We start from the raw sequence: 15,242 nt of genomic DNA on the forward strand, positions 1-15,242 counted from the left end.
TCTTCTAGATTACTCACCAGATTGTCTGTTTTTGCTGTCATAATTTCACATGCCCACAAAATTCTTCTTATTTCTGTTTCAGCAACCAGTTCTTCCTTATCGGTGAGAATTAGAGCCATAATAGACTTTCCCCTTATTGGTTCCCCTGTCTGGCTGGATGAAATTATCTTTAAGGCAGCTTAGGATATTATTAGCCACTCTGTTTTTGGCAGAGAAGAAGCTCCATCAGTTGTTTGGAAAATTCAGTTCTTCTATCACTGTTACATCAGCCTCAGTGCCAGGCTTTTCCTGTCCAGCCCATTTAATACATCCCATACCTGACCAAGCATTCCCTCTATGATTTATATCTTTGACAATATTCAGATCTTCAGTGTCTGATGTAGCCCATAGCATGATCCAGTGACCACATCACTTCTGTTTCTTTCCCTGGATACTATCACCCCAGTGCTCTCCACTAAGCTTCCCCCTCTGTTCCTTCTGACTTGTGAACACATTTGGAAATACATTCGAGGGTTCTGCCCACCTTCTCTCACTTTCCTCCCCTCTATGCCTGCTGTATCTGGCATACTCTTCCAGAGCAACATTCTAGTTGGGGGGGTGGGGTTGTCTCCTCATAACAAGTCTCAGGTGGTATCTGTGCCTTCAAGTTTGTTGTTTTTTACTGTGCTTGGCTCCTTCTGTTTTGTGCCCTTGTATGCCCCAGTGTGAGGCAATGGACTTAATGTTCTTTTCCTTCAATTTTGTCTACCTCTGTGCTGTTCGTCATAGCTACTCTGTGTAGTATCAGGCTGGATGACTAAGCAGATGTAGGCCTCCTCCTTCTGTTTCAGTTTAAAGCAATTGGGTTTAGATTTGTAAGATTTTTAGGCGAATAAATACTGTTTTGAAGCGTGCCAGTTGTAGGTACATTCCGGTCTGGGCCAAGTCATTCATTCATTCTTCTATTTTAGCATCTGGTCCACATAAATCAAATTCCATTTTCAGACATCATTTTCCTGAAGCCTCTGCCTTCATCTAGCAGCAGCAGCTAAGAATTTAGGATGCCATAAATCCATAATCGTAGCTTCTCGATTCCTGTTGGCAGTATCTAAAAGTATAAATGGGCACTTCCACAAAAGTATTTTACTAAAATTTAAATTATGAAAACTTCAACTTTACTTTTGCTTTTAATTGAGATCTTTTTTAAAAAGTTAAGGTATTATCAGCTTAAAATAATTGTAGTTGGAAAGTTGAGAATTAAATGTTTTGTGAATGATTTATCCATATGTTTATAGTTTTATAATTTGTTTCTAATTAACATAGTACCATACTTGAAAATGAACTGCCTCGACTTTATTTTTATAATTTTTTTTAATGAAAGGATCAGTCTCAGGAAGACAATCTCAGCTTCTCAGCAGACTTCCAAAGGCCAAGCATTCCAAGGTATGAAACATCCTTGAATTTTAAAAATTGCAGATTGTATTTTTTAATGGTACTTTGCAGTTGTGAAGTCCTGTGATTGCTCATGTTTGCATGGATAGTAACTTGCTAAGGTAGGTCAAATGTGGTTTTATAATCTATTTCTTTACTCTTCATTTTCGTACTTTTGAAAGCTTTATTTTAATGCAACTAACAGAGCCCTGTTACTTCATTATCATCTCTCTATATATAGATTCAGGCATCAATTTACTCAGTAAATGCATGGCTAGAAAATTATATTGTCTTTTTTTTTTTTAGTAAGTCAGGTAATATCTTAAACATACTAAAGTATTTTACTACTTTAAAAAATCCTGTGTTGAATCTTTTTGTGAACTGAGTCAGCTTCTTAATTTTGTCTTTTTAAGATAGTAATATGTTTTTCTGTAGATCATAATTCAGTTTTATGAAGGTTAGACTTTCAAAAATCTTTCAGGTACAGCATGATAGTATACATTAATATAGCACTTTATGGTTTATAAAGTACATTCTTATTTGATCAAAAATGAATTATTAATAATTAAGGTAAATTTTTTACCTTGCAGATAATGTGAGATTTTATTATTATATTTTAATAAAAAACATATTTTTCTGCAACCACTTCCGTTGGAAAAGAAAAACAAAACGCCTTTAACAAATATGCATAATCAAATAAAACAACTTCATGTATTGGCCGTGTACAAAAAAATATTATTTACATCTGCACCCTGAGTCCTCTGTCAGGATGTTGGCAATATAATTCATCATGGGTCCTCTGGGATCTTCACTGACTATTGCATTGATCAAAGTTATTAAATCTTTCAAAGTTATTTGTCTTTGCTATGCATAAATTATTCTCCTGGTTCTATTCGCTTTACTCTGCATCAGTTCATACAGATCTTCCCAGGTCTCTCTGAAACTTTCAGTTTCGTCATTTGTTACAATGCAATATTACATTCCATTTCATATGCTATAATTTGGCCGTTCCCCAACAGATGGGCACTTTCTTAGTTTCTAGTTCTTTGCTACTATAAAAAGATTTGCTATAAATATTTTTGTGCATAGGATTTCTTTTCCTCTTTGTTGGATCTCTTTTGGCAGTAGACGCCTGTTAGTGGCATTACGGGGTCCAAGCCTGTGCGCATAAGCAGTGATCTGGGCAGATGTGGTTCAGATTCACCAGAATGTTTAGTCTGATTCACCAAGAGGTCATTTTCCTTTTTTTGTTGGTTTTCTTAATCTGGTGAATTTGGGTAGATAGATTTGTATTTATCAATTGGGGGATAGTTTTTATTGGTATAAATTTGAATCAGTTCCCTATTATCTTGGATATGAGACTACTATAAATTTGTTGCGTAGATTTTTTTTCCTCCAGTTATGTGCTTCCTTTCTAATTTTAGTTACATCGCCTTTGTGCAAAGTAATTTTTATTTTATGTGATCAGAATTGTCCATTTTATTTTTTGTGATCCTACCTACCTATCCTTTGATCACAAACTCTTCCCTAGTAACAAAATGATCTTCATAAAGTCCATGAACTGCCACTTCTCCATCTTTTCTCAGATATGCAACTTAATTTTTCATGGATTACTTAGCTAGATAGCAGCTTTTGGGTCTCGTCTACATCAGCCAGAGAGAGGTCCATTATATGACAGGCTAGAAGGAAAGGGCGGTGCTCCCGAAGCAGTCTGCATGGAAATGATTCGACCAAAGAGGCTTTCCTAAGGAGAGAGAAGCCTCCACACTCCAGATGTGGGTTTCTGCACTGTATGTATCTCTCATACAGCATAAAGCGTATGGAACTGCGAAACCTCCTAGCAGTCTTGGTTTAATTGCTACACGGATATATGCTTAAGTAAGGAAAGTGTGTATGACAAGTCATATGTTTTGTTTCGTTTTTTTAATATTCCATAAAAGAAATTAAAAAGTAGTAATACTTAAAGAGCTATAATTACTGAGAATAGCTTGTTCCCCTTACCCCAGCTCCACCTTCTGCTTTATCTTGTTCAGTTTGTTTTTAAAGCCACCTGTACTTGTATTTACTGAGCTGATTTTCTGTTAGGCAGTAGATGAACATACCTTACAACTCGTGTCCGGCTGCTTCCTTCCCTAGGTGCTAACTATACTAACAGTACTGGTTTTTTTAATTAACCCTTAGGAGTGATGGCCACTTAAAACTGCTACTTACTACTCATCTACAAATTGGAACTTTATGGAATTTTAGATGCTGCCGAAGAGTTTTTGGAACAAACTCCATAACTAGAGAATAAGGATTAGGGAAAACTTGGTGGTTAAAATTGCCTTTAGAAAAATCCTGGCTCTCGTCCCAGTGTGCTGTGTGTTCAGTTCCGTACATCTTCTCCAGGAATGTTGAGTTTGATCTAGCAAACTTTAAAAAAATAAAGAGAGGCTGTTTTCCAAAAAAGAAAAAAAAACACTAGGGATTTCATTTTGGGGTTCTGGGAGAATGTCCCTCCAGGAAACACAATGCAAACAGCCTTTTCTTCTTGCCTCTCGCCATTGAAAAAGGAAAACCAATAGAAAGAAAGAAAAAATATTTACATAGCATTTTAAAGAGCTATCTATATATTGCTATGTATTGATTTATATAGAAGAGAATCTCATTTGGAAGGAACTTCATTGGGCATGTAATCTTACCCATTCCGACCAAGAATTTGTACGATATAACATCCAACCATTACTTAACAGAGTGCCTGGAACATAGTGGACGCTTAGTAAATGCTTGTTATCAACTGACTCCCAATGCTTCCAGCGAGAGAAATGCCACTTCATTCTGGAGGCATTCCATTTTATTGTTTTACTGAGCTGTCAGCAAATTATCAGCCTAAACATGCCTCTCTAGACCTTCCCACCCATCACTTCTCTTCCCTCTAGAACCAGACAGAATCAGTTTGGCCCTTCCCAGTGACAGGTATCTCTCATAGCATTCTTTTCTCCCTCAATTCTTTAGAGCTACCTTTCTCATCACCGTCGGCCTCACATGTTCTCCAGTCCTGCCACTATCTTATTTGCCTTCTTGTTGAATGAATAATCTTCATGTTGAATGAATAATCTTCATGTTGAATGAATAATATTCAAATAATCTTAAAAATTGTGGCCGACTAAAGAGCCTGCTGGAGAGCTTCTACTTGAAATTATTTTAAAAGACAAAATACTGATTTTCCTGTTAAAAATGGTGCTTTTAATGCAGTAGATATAAGAATGTTGAATGTTTTGTTTTTAATTAAATTAAAGATTTAATCTAGGCAACTGAAAAAAGTAAGCTAGTGGATATCATCTCACCTTTTCCAGCTTTGTGTAAGCATTGGTTAAAAATCGTGTGATATGCAAATATCTTTAAAGGGGGGAAGGGCCTTTTCTACAGTAATATTTGGATCACAACAAATGTAGTGATTAAAAAAATACTTAGGATGTTGGTTTTATTGTGTCACCATCCTCCCCCATCCATCCTAGATATTTCTTTAATTTAATGACTGAATTGTCATTTCTTCCTTATCCACCAGAGGGAGGGCTTGTACTTGGTAATCACTTTAGCTATGGCACCAGTTTTCAGTTGCTGGGACTAAAGGTTCCTTCCCCTCACAGGTGTGTGTGAAACCTGCTAGCCTCGTTGTGAGCTTGGCCTAATTTTTAGCTACCTGCACTAGAGAACATTGGGAGTGTGTGGTCACCATTAAAACGGGATTGTTTAATGCTTTTCTCAGCTAGATGTTCTCAGTGGGTTGTGTGCGATTTGGATTTCACTGTTGTTGATTCAGTCTTGCATGGTTTGTCACATTCCCTTATTTTCTTGACGAAATCAAATAACATTCAGGTCATCTCCTTAAAACTATGAAAGCAAATTCATTCTAAAGTGTTGGCTTATTGTACTTGACATGAATTAACGTGTATGATCTGTGCTCCTTTGTTGCCATGAGAAGAATCACTGGGAATGCTCAGAACTGCACTGGTAGTTTGTTTCACATGTAGACAGGGGCCTACCTGGAACATTTATTGTAGCCAGCATCCTGGTGGTTTGCTGGGGAGAGCAGTGCCTGACTAATTTTTGTAAAGTAAATCCTCATCAGAAGCATGATTTATAAAATATGTACTTTGTTGAAATTGGTTTTGTTTGACTATGCATATTTGTTAGTAGGGCTTTGTTTGTCTTTTTCTCCCCAAGGAGGGGAGGAATTGGGAGGAGGATAAAATAATAAATGCTTATTCATTGAAAAAATAAAATTTTTGAAACATACCTGGTCGGCAAATGTAGTTGCAAAAGACTTAAACTACCTGTTTGTTTTGTTAGAGGTCATGTGACACTGAGATTGCTTTTCATTGGAGTGAATGCTACATGAAAAAAAAACCTGTAAAAATAATTATGTCAAAGTTAATTCTAATGTTTTTGTGCTGCCATTGCTTTAATTATTCCTGTGTAGCTAACCAGTGACCTATTTTTTTTGGCTCTCATTTAGCTGGAACTCTATCTGCCAGAAGGAAAACAATGACTGTTCATTAAAGTAATTGTTTTCATTCATTGAAAACATTCACAGATGCAAGATATGACCATTCAGCTTCAATGTATTATTTATAATTTTTCTTAAAAATGTTTACATGAGGCACTCACCACCTTAAAGTACAAAGTCTTGTAGAAGATAAGCTCTCGTACCTCTTTATTTTCTCCCCCTCTCTCTTGGATAGTGTGATAGGCTTTGAACTGAGTTGAACACTTGGTTCAGATCCCACCTCAGCATCTTACTCGTTTGTGAGACCCTACACAAGTGCCTTTCTTCTCTCTGAGCTTCCGTTTCCTTATTTTTGAAATGTGTGATAAGGCCTGCATCCCCTAGCTCCCTGTGATGTTCTGAAGCTCCCTGACAAGAACCTCCACAGACTGCTGTGCTCATCCCAAAGCACGGGGGTAAACGGCGCCATTCTTTGGCCTCTGGTCTAGGAGAAACTGGCTCTTCTCTCTTGGACTTTCATAGTCATCCAGATGAGCTTCTTTAGTTAGACACGAAACAATTTTAATACCTCGAGTGTAAATATATTTTACTTTGGTTTGGGTAGATTATAAATGAGTCCAGGCATCAGATGTGTCTAATTTGGACTCAGTTTCAAGACTGTAAGAGTAAAATATCAAATTCTGAATGTTGGTTTACTTTTGAATTAACTTCAGTCATAACTTAATAGGTGCTACTATAATAATTCACTACATTCTTTTGAAAGTAAAGTGTATTTTTTGCATTTACATTTTTGTTTTTAACATATATTAGAGTGATTTGTTTCCTTTTTAATAAATGACATAGTTAATGAGTCACTTAAAGTCCTAAGAAAAAATTTCGAGTTATGATGCATATGAATTTTTACTGTCTTCATTCCATAATACAGGTTTCTTTTAATCTATATTTAATCATGGTTTTGTTAAATTAGTTTATATTTAGATGTGACTTTTGACCGGAAGGTGATTATGTTCAGATCTGCTTTTATATTTATATTTTTAAGTCTGAAGAACTACCTGGAAAATGATCTTAAAAGGAACAGTAACCATTATGTTTTTTAAAAATCTATATTTCAGTGATAACATGCAGTATGCCTACTGGGAGCTGAAGAGAGAAATATCTAATTTACATCTTGTGACTCAAGTGCAAGCTGAACTACTAAGAAAATTTAAAGCTCCATCTACAGTCAAGAAAGGCAAGTCATCAGCAGAAACCTGATTTTAGCCATTCTGTTTGAAGGGCAGCTCGCTAACTTACTGTCTGTTCAAAATCTTACGATTTGAAGATGATAAACCCGAGAATAATGTGGTTCAGGCTCCTTATTCTCTTGCTTGGCTGTAGTAGACTCATAGTGGTCACCTTCACATCTAAAGGTGTCGCTGATGTGTTTTTTCTTTGGTCCTGTATTCTGTTCCCCTTGTGGCTTTTTTCTCTGCTAAGTGTTGCTTATGTGTGTAAGGCTGAGGTGTTAGGCTGACTCTGTTTGACCTCTTACCACAACTTCTTCACATAAGAACAAAAGAAGGCTCCCGGACTTGTGTTTTCTGAAGTCCATGGTAGGCGTACAATGTGCCAAGTAACAAAGTTTTCTCAGTTTCTGTATATTTTTGAAAATAAAACATTTTTTGGCCTTTTTTTCTGTTTACTTTGCCAAACACAAGAATTTCTAAAGTGTCTTTGCACATAGCTATATTATTTCTTGGAAGACCTATCGATACATTAAAATTGGTGTACTTCTACTTGCCTTCTCCTGATACAAAAATTGCTCTAACTTTTTACGTTTTATCTCTAATATGCTACTTGGTGACTCACATTTTATAACTTTGTATTATCTGATTGATAACAGAGTCCAAGTTTATTGACTAGGTTTTTTTTCCTTTTTAATTATAAAGATATTCCTTAACAGCTATAAATCTTATTCCTTTAAATGTAGTAAAATGTATTTTTTGAAAAATCCCAAGTTGGATTATTAAGAGAAGAATCTTTTTATAAGGTCACCTCCTAGCTGTTCTAATGTATAAATTGAGTTTTGCATGTCCCATTTTCTTTAAAATACAGCTAAACTACATTTTTAGCACAATTCTCTTTATAAGAGTTTTATGGAATAACATGTGAATATAATTTTTATTAAGTCAAAGTGAGGAAAAGACAAGCATTTGAAAAAGAATAAAATCCCTTTTATCCTGAAGTGGCACTGTGTCAGAGATTTGGCATTTAATAGCTGCATGACCAGGACAAATTATTTAATATCCTTAAGACTCAGTTTCCCCATCTGTAAAATGGAGATAGTAAGGCTTACATTTCCTGCCTCACACATTTGTTATAAAAACTTTTAATCCTTAAAGTATTATGAAATCATTTATTATCATCATTATCATCTTATAGGGGTTGTGATAATCAACTCATTCATTGGCTAGTTAAGACGATTTAGTAAACAAGCAAGTTGCAGTTCATTGTTTCTTTGGATCTTCCCTGGGCTTTGGAATAGTTGGTCTGATTCTTTAAGTGGGAAATGAATGAGGAAGTCTAATTCCTATCAAAAAAATTAGTAATAGTAGTCCGATTAGAAAAGTACATTTGGCTCTTTTCTTGGGTTGAACTGTATTTAATGGTAACCTGGAGACTATTTCTCTCTGTCTGTGACTACTTAGATCAGTAGACAGGCTTTTCCAGCTTAGGGGGGGCAGGGAGAAGGTGTTTCCTTCATAATTGCCACTGGATTATCCTGTGAATTCTCATAAGTAATATCATTTCTGGTGCTTAAGGCCATGTATTTTCCAAGGCTGATTTTCTCAAGTGTGAATGCAGGCTCAAGGGAAGTATTCCCATCCACTGAACATGCTGCTAGGAGCAGAAGCAGAGGTAAGACTTGCATAGGTCTTTCCCTTGCTGCCATGTTGAACTTAATGTTGAGCAGCGCTGCTTCCCACCCTGCCTTCTCCACCCATCCTGCATAATTGATGTAATTTATAATGCAGTTCTTGCTTCTTTCCAAATTGCATCATGTAGAGCTTTTGCTATGTATGACATTCTTTTTGGGCTACAAATAATTTTATCTTCTAATCTAATATCTGTCCTATAGTTTGGTGTAGGAAAGTTTATACTACCTCTGCCCCATTTGGAACCATTAAATGGGGAGATTCCACTGTCCTGTTTCTAGAACACCGGCTGCATACTATGCATATACTTGACTTTTGATTTTTGACACAAGATAACAAAGTACTTACCAGCATAATTTTGATCTGTTACTTGGGTGTGTGCAAACAAATTGTTGATATTCATGAAGAGATCTAGGCCCAGTTCAGAGTCTCAGAGTCCCCTGCTTCACATTTTCATCTAAAATTGGAACTGGTAAAAACCTAACTTGACTTTCCTTACATCCCAACGTAAGGATGCCCAAAGTTATTTGAACTATAGGTGTAAGAGGTATGTCAGAGCCTTCCTGAATTAATCCCCTCACTGCTATGCTCTTTTCCTTTTAAAATTAGATTATAACCAGTTACGTCTTCTGTTGGTTGTGCTAGAGCTGAGATCCCCGATAAGGACTGAATTTATTATGTTGTGAGAGCTTTTATGGGAGCCTTAATTGCTTTTTAGAATGAAAATATATAGAAATCTGGATAATTGTTACTGCCTTATGTACATCTGAACTTCAAGTACACCAAACTGAGTGACCATTTATTTTTATAAGTGAGAAACAAAAAAACCTTCACCAGAGCCCTGTTCAGATTCCTCATTGTGGTGCTGAGGTAGGCCTGAGCTCTGAAAAGCTCACCAGCAGACCCTGGCAAGGCAGAGAGATTTCACGTATTGGCTCAGTGAGGGCAGAAAGGCTTGTGAATGCACTGGCTCTGGAATGATGTACTTGTCTAAAGTACTTTAAATTACAGGTGGGTTATGATTAGTTTTGGTGGAAGAAAGAATCATATAAAGAAAATCACAGGGTGATTTTATTTTGAAATGTTGAAACTAAAATTGTACCAATTATAGGAATATAACATATAGTACACACTAAGGCCAAAAGCAAAATAAGTCTCTCTGCTTAAAATTTTTTTTATGCAACAATACTTCCTTATGTAGGGTAGCTGAAGAGATCCCAGGATGGGGAAAACTGAAATCTATATATATATTTCACCAATTCTAAATTTATATAACAATTTGAACATGAACTTGAATTTTTTATTTACTGAAATCAGAGATGAGTAATCTAGGAATTTTATATTTTGTTGTTTTATACAAGCACTTATTTGTAAATTTCTCTACAGATGTTCCTTTTTATTTAGTGGTTTTATTATATCTGTTGACTCTGGGTATTTTATTCTAATAAATATTTCCTTAAAAAATATTCTTAGAGATTACACTAATTTGTACAGAACATTCCTATACCCTAAAATTAGTTAGGTTTTACTGTATTTGTTTTGGATTGAGAGGTTTTTTTTGTTTTGTTTTTAAATGTGGGCTTCTGTTGCAATTACTGAATATACAGATATACAGTGGTTATAATTTTAAAATTCTTTGTAAGAAGCATGAAGATTCTTAGATAATTCCTCTCAAAGTAAAAAAAACTCAGTTGACACAGACCCCGCTATTCAACATTTGTGGTCATTCATTCTACTTAAGGACAGGTTTGCTAACAAATGAACAGTATGAACCAAATTCCACAGAAAACATTTAACCTAAAGAGAACCTTAGTACCCACGGACACATGAAAAGGGAATGTGCTAACAAGTGAAACAAATATTCCTCTGGTATGCCAGGTGTTTTTATTAGAATGAAGTTTTGTAAAACATATTGTCATCCAGTTGTATAGGACCTTGTAAAGGAAGTACTCTCCGAGATCTATTTCTATAGATCTCACCAGAGCCCTTCAGGAGGGAAGGCTGCTGGTCTCCAGGTCCTCTGCTTTGTCTACAAGTGGTGCTGGGATGATCCCAGGGTTCTTGAGCCAAAACCGTACTCTTCCTTCAGTATTTCATACTTGAAAGTAATGACTTCATTAAAAAAATTCTAAAATTCATACTAGCCCCTCCTATTAACCTAGTGACTAAACTTGTCTTCCCTTTGCAGCTTGTGCACCAGTCCAGTGTGTTGAAGACCTAGTGAAGGACTGCACAAAATTACATTTGACGTCTTTAACTGCAACCTACAAAAGACACGCTCCTCTTTCACCAAATGGTAAAGCCCTCAGTAGTGCCATGGGTTCTCCTCTGTCCGGAGATACAAAGATTTTACTGGAGAGAGCAAGTCTTCAGTCATGGGCAGATAATGAGAGAGTCATCCCTGGTGGTTGTACAAACTTTCAAGAACAGAATTCCTATGGCAGAAATTCTTTAGAAGACAATTCGTGGGTATTCCCAAGCCCCCCAAAATCTAGTGAGACAGCATTCGGGGAAAGTAAAAGTAAAACACCTTCCCCCAACCTACATCACCTGGATCGGCATAATCCAAACTGCCTTTTCAAGAACTAATTCAGAAGAGACTTGTGGTCGCCTTGGGAAGAGCTGCTGGCATCGGGATGATGTGCGAGAAACACATGCAAGGAACTGGTTCCGTTGTGGCATGGTGTTCTGTGACTGTCCTTGATTTCAAGTACACTGGGATTTGCACATACTGTCTACAGTCATGTAGTTAAGGTTTGTTTCCTTCAGCATAGACTAAAACACCTGTGCTAACCAGCTCTCTTTTAGCTAAGTATAGACACATGCACTACTTAATAAGTTGCAGGAATTCTCTTAGTGTTTTTAAAAGACGACTCTACCTTTGATAACAACTGCTGCAGATTTAGGCATCTCAGGCAAAGAAAAATGATAGGAACTGGGTTTTGAGTTTGAGGTCAGAAAAATACTGAGACAGGTTTTGTAAGGTGTCTAAATCATAAATATATTCACACAAGAATAATAGGAAGGTTGATGGAGTTCTGGTGCAAATCATGTAAATTACAAAAAACAAAACAAAACAAATCTTACCTAGGGGAGCAGCCAACTAGTAAAACATATTTCAATTCCCACTGGTCTTTTTATGAACACACATAGATTGTGGAAATATTGGGATGGAATAATTATTCTATGAATAATCCATTTCTGTATACCATTTTAGTTCAGATTTTCAGAATTAAAATTGCTTTCTAGGCCCAATGGTGCTTGTTACCAAAGTACTAGAATGCTCACCATTGCTTTTGTGTGATTTTAATTCTGTTTACAACCCAGACACTCAGTCATTGGGAACTGGCCACATTCAATAGCTCCCTGGAGCATTCCATTTAAAAGTAAGATTTTTTTTTAAGTAAAAAAAAAAAAAGAATAATTGGAAAACTTTTTTGCGGGAAAACTGCACATTTACTAATTGGGTGATAGATGGAGTCAGGTAGAAAATGTTTTACTATTTTAGACATATCAGTATATTAAAGGTACATGTGAGTAATTCAGATGCGTAACTGGCAAAAGGAATAAATTTTCCCCAAGTGACCACACTAGCTGCCTTTTCTTTAGTAAAGCAGTTTAATTTTTAAATGGCAATACATTAACCTCATGGAGAAGATTTCAAATTTAGTGAAGGATCATTAATTGCTAAGGAATTTTTGTGGGATTGCCAGAGTTTTGCAAGTGCAAACTGAACTGAACAGTTTACAAGTATGGAAGAAACAGGTGGCCTTCCAGGGAGCTTTATGGTAACAATCGTGTATCTGTTATTTGTAACTGATGCCATCCAGACATTTCCTCGTGGAGAGACCTTTTTGCCTTGGGATCTCGAGTGTTTCATGTAGAATGCCTTTTTTTCCCTTTTCAGTATTAGGCAGTTTGGTGTTATTTAAACTCAAAACTCAGAAGAATTCCTCAAGCCTCTTGCTGTATTACTGAACAGCATACATAAACAAGACCAGATATTGTCTGTATCTTTCTATTATCTTACTCACGTATACTGTCTTGTCTGTGATTAATGGAAATGGTGTCAGATGCTGGAATTTATTCTGACCAATGCACACAGCTGACTCAAGGGAGCACAATCTCTTGCAGAGTAATAGAACAACCCCAATATGCATAAAACAAATACAAGTCACTAGGCTTTAGCTGATAGAACCAACTACCTGTGTAATAACGAAGTGGCAGAAACTATTTCTCATGCGGCTGCATAGACTGTATATTATGTCTGATCTCTAATGTAGCTTTACTGGTGTTGCTTTTCCTTAACCAAAATTGAGTCTTTTTTTTTTCCTTTTTAAAAGCGGTAAATTGGGAGAGACACTGGCTTGGATAACATTCTGAACTATACAAAGATGAAATCATACTGTTTGATTTAAATAAATTATTTTTATTTGAATATGACTGGATGTGAAATACCTTGTGTCCCATTTACTGTGACATGTCCCTTCATCCTTCCTTTCCTCCTGCTCTCCTCCTCGGCGTGTTTGATGATGAGCACATTTCCCACGTTGGCTTTTTATACCAGTATCCCCTGATGTTGGGAAAATTGCTTTTTTCTACCAATATGTACATCATGCACTTGCACTCAGATTTAGAGAGGGCTTAAACTTTGAAATCACTGCTAATTAATGAGAGGGATTAAAAGATGAGTGAGATACAATCTCTCTATACTCCAGAAGCTGGCAATCTTGAAGGGTACAACAGCATTCAATGTTCAATTATCAAACAATATAAAATGCTCTATAGTTAATGATGTCTTTAGGTTATGTCTAAAAAGCAATTTTTAAGTGATTCCCCCAAGTACATAAGTCTAGTTAATGGTCTCTGTCTGCAAAATAAGATTTCTTTATTCCAAATGTCAAATCAAAAATGCAGTAGAGGTATGCAAAGATGTTCCAGTGATATTCATGGTAAGCTTCTTTAAGGAAAGCCCTTTTTTTCCACTAACTTCCATGACAGCCTAATGGAAATAGCACTGGACTTGGCATGAGAAGACCTAGATGCTGCTTCTCTGTTATTAAGCGCTCAGAATACTGTCAGCAAGTTCTGGGAGAGATAACAAAACTTAAGGTTCAAGTTTCCTAATGGTAGCGATAATATTAATAGAATACGACTCCTACAGTCAGGTACATATAAGAGAAATGCCACGCGGTGTTCAAAGTGGAAACCACTCAATACTGAGCGGTAGGAGGTGGGAGTAGAGGGAATCCATCAGGGAAAGTTGCGTGTATTAGGGCTGAATTTGGGCTGTGCTGCCCTTTGCAGGAGTAGATGTTTAATGAGTCGGTGATGGGAGACCATTTATTAAGCACCGCTTACATCGAGTCCTGGAAAATACCACACCCTTCAAAGAATGCACACTGACACCCAGAGGGAGATGGAAAGGCTTCGGAGGGCATTAGTGAGCTGCAGTCGATACATTACCGACAGAGAGCTGTGTTCAAGCAGCCTAAAGAATGTCATAAAAGAGAGTCGTATAACCAACGTTCTTCACTGGGCTTGTCCTGGTAAGCAAGGAACAGCTGATGGTTCTGGTGGCATCCATGCAATGTCAGGACACTCTCCTGGAGGTTTCTGGCAGGCGTGTCAGATGATCATCATCCTGAGGAGATCTCCAGAAGGACATTTTCAAGAATCACTATCATCGTGATCTGCATCAAGAGTTGTCAGATATACCTCAGGCCTCTGAACCAAAGTAATGCAATTGGGAAATAGTTAATGAAGTAAATAAAACAGACAATATTCACACATGGTTTTCTAAGTCAGCAGGCAGCCCAGAGGGACCCTTAAGTATGATTTAGGGACCCTTATTTGAGTTTGATGCCACTGATGCACATCACTGGAGGAGACAGAGATGAGGAAATGCAGCTCAAAGAGACTGAGTGCTTTGCCCAGCTGCAGAGCCAGTGATAGTTCAGACTCAGGATTCAAACCCAGGTCTCCTGACACTAGCTAAGTGCTTTGGATTTTCTGCTACTGCACATCGTTTTATACTCTACTGTTTCTCCAACCGACTGATGCACCAGGAAATCTTTACTCCTGGGAACACTTAGTAGAGTTTACAAAGCACTTGACATGTTAGCTGATTTGATCCTCAACAACCCTGTGAAGAAGGTGGTATTATCTTCATTTTACAGACAAGGAAATGGCAGAAGAGCCCAGGGTCACATGAGTCTGACATCTGAGGGGAGACGTGAGGTCGGGTCATCCTGCGCTAGCTGCTCTGCCACCCGTCAGTGTTGGTATCAACTGATTCTCACCATCACCCTATGAGGAAAATGCCACAGGTATCATCCCTACTTTACAGATGAGAAAACTGAGGCTGATGTTAAATGACTTGCCCAGGGTCACACAACTAGGAAGCATCTGAGGAAGGATTTGAACCC

General features: G+C 37.0%; 1 protein-coding gene across 6 annotated transcripts in view; it reads left to right on the plus strand.

Moving 5' to 3' along the window:
* The window catches only part of AZI2 (5-azacytidine induced 2), a 39,424-nt gene extending 26,172 nt beyond the window's left edge, over positions 1–13,252 (plus strand). For 5 of the 6 annotated variants that reach the window (XM_020993299.2, XM_020993300.2, XM_020993298.2 and 2 more), the window contains 3 exons: positions 1,361–1,422; positions 7,012–7,130; positions 11,003–13,252. In XM_020993299.2, coding sequence (XP_020848958.1) covers positions 1,361–1,422; positions 7,012–7,130; positions 11,003–11,403 — 582 coding nt within the window. In that variant the 3' untranslated portion in view covers positions 11,404–13,252. Of the gene's footprint in view, positions 1–1,360; positions 1,423–7,011; positions 7,131–8,700; positions 8,798–11,002 lie in introns of all 6 variants that reach the window. The other variant, XM_020993302.2, reaches the window with a different exon arrangement.
* The last annotated feature ends 1,990 nt before the right edge of the window (positions 13,253–15,242 follow it).

This window comes from Phascolarctos cinereus, unplaced genomic scaffold (genome assembly GCF_003287225.1).
Source record: "Phascolarctos cinereus isolate Bilbo 61053 unplaced genomic scaffold, phaCin_HiC Scaffold_1;HRSCAF=81, whole genome shotgun sequence".
Taxonomy (NCBI): Eukaryota; Metazoa; Chordata; class Mammalia; order Diprotodontia; family Phascolarctidae; genus Phascolarctos; species Phascolarctos cinereus.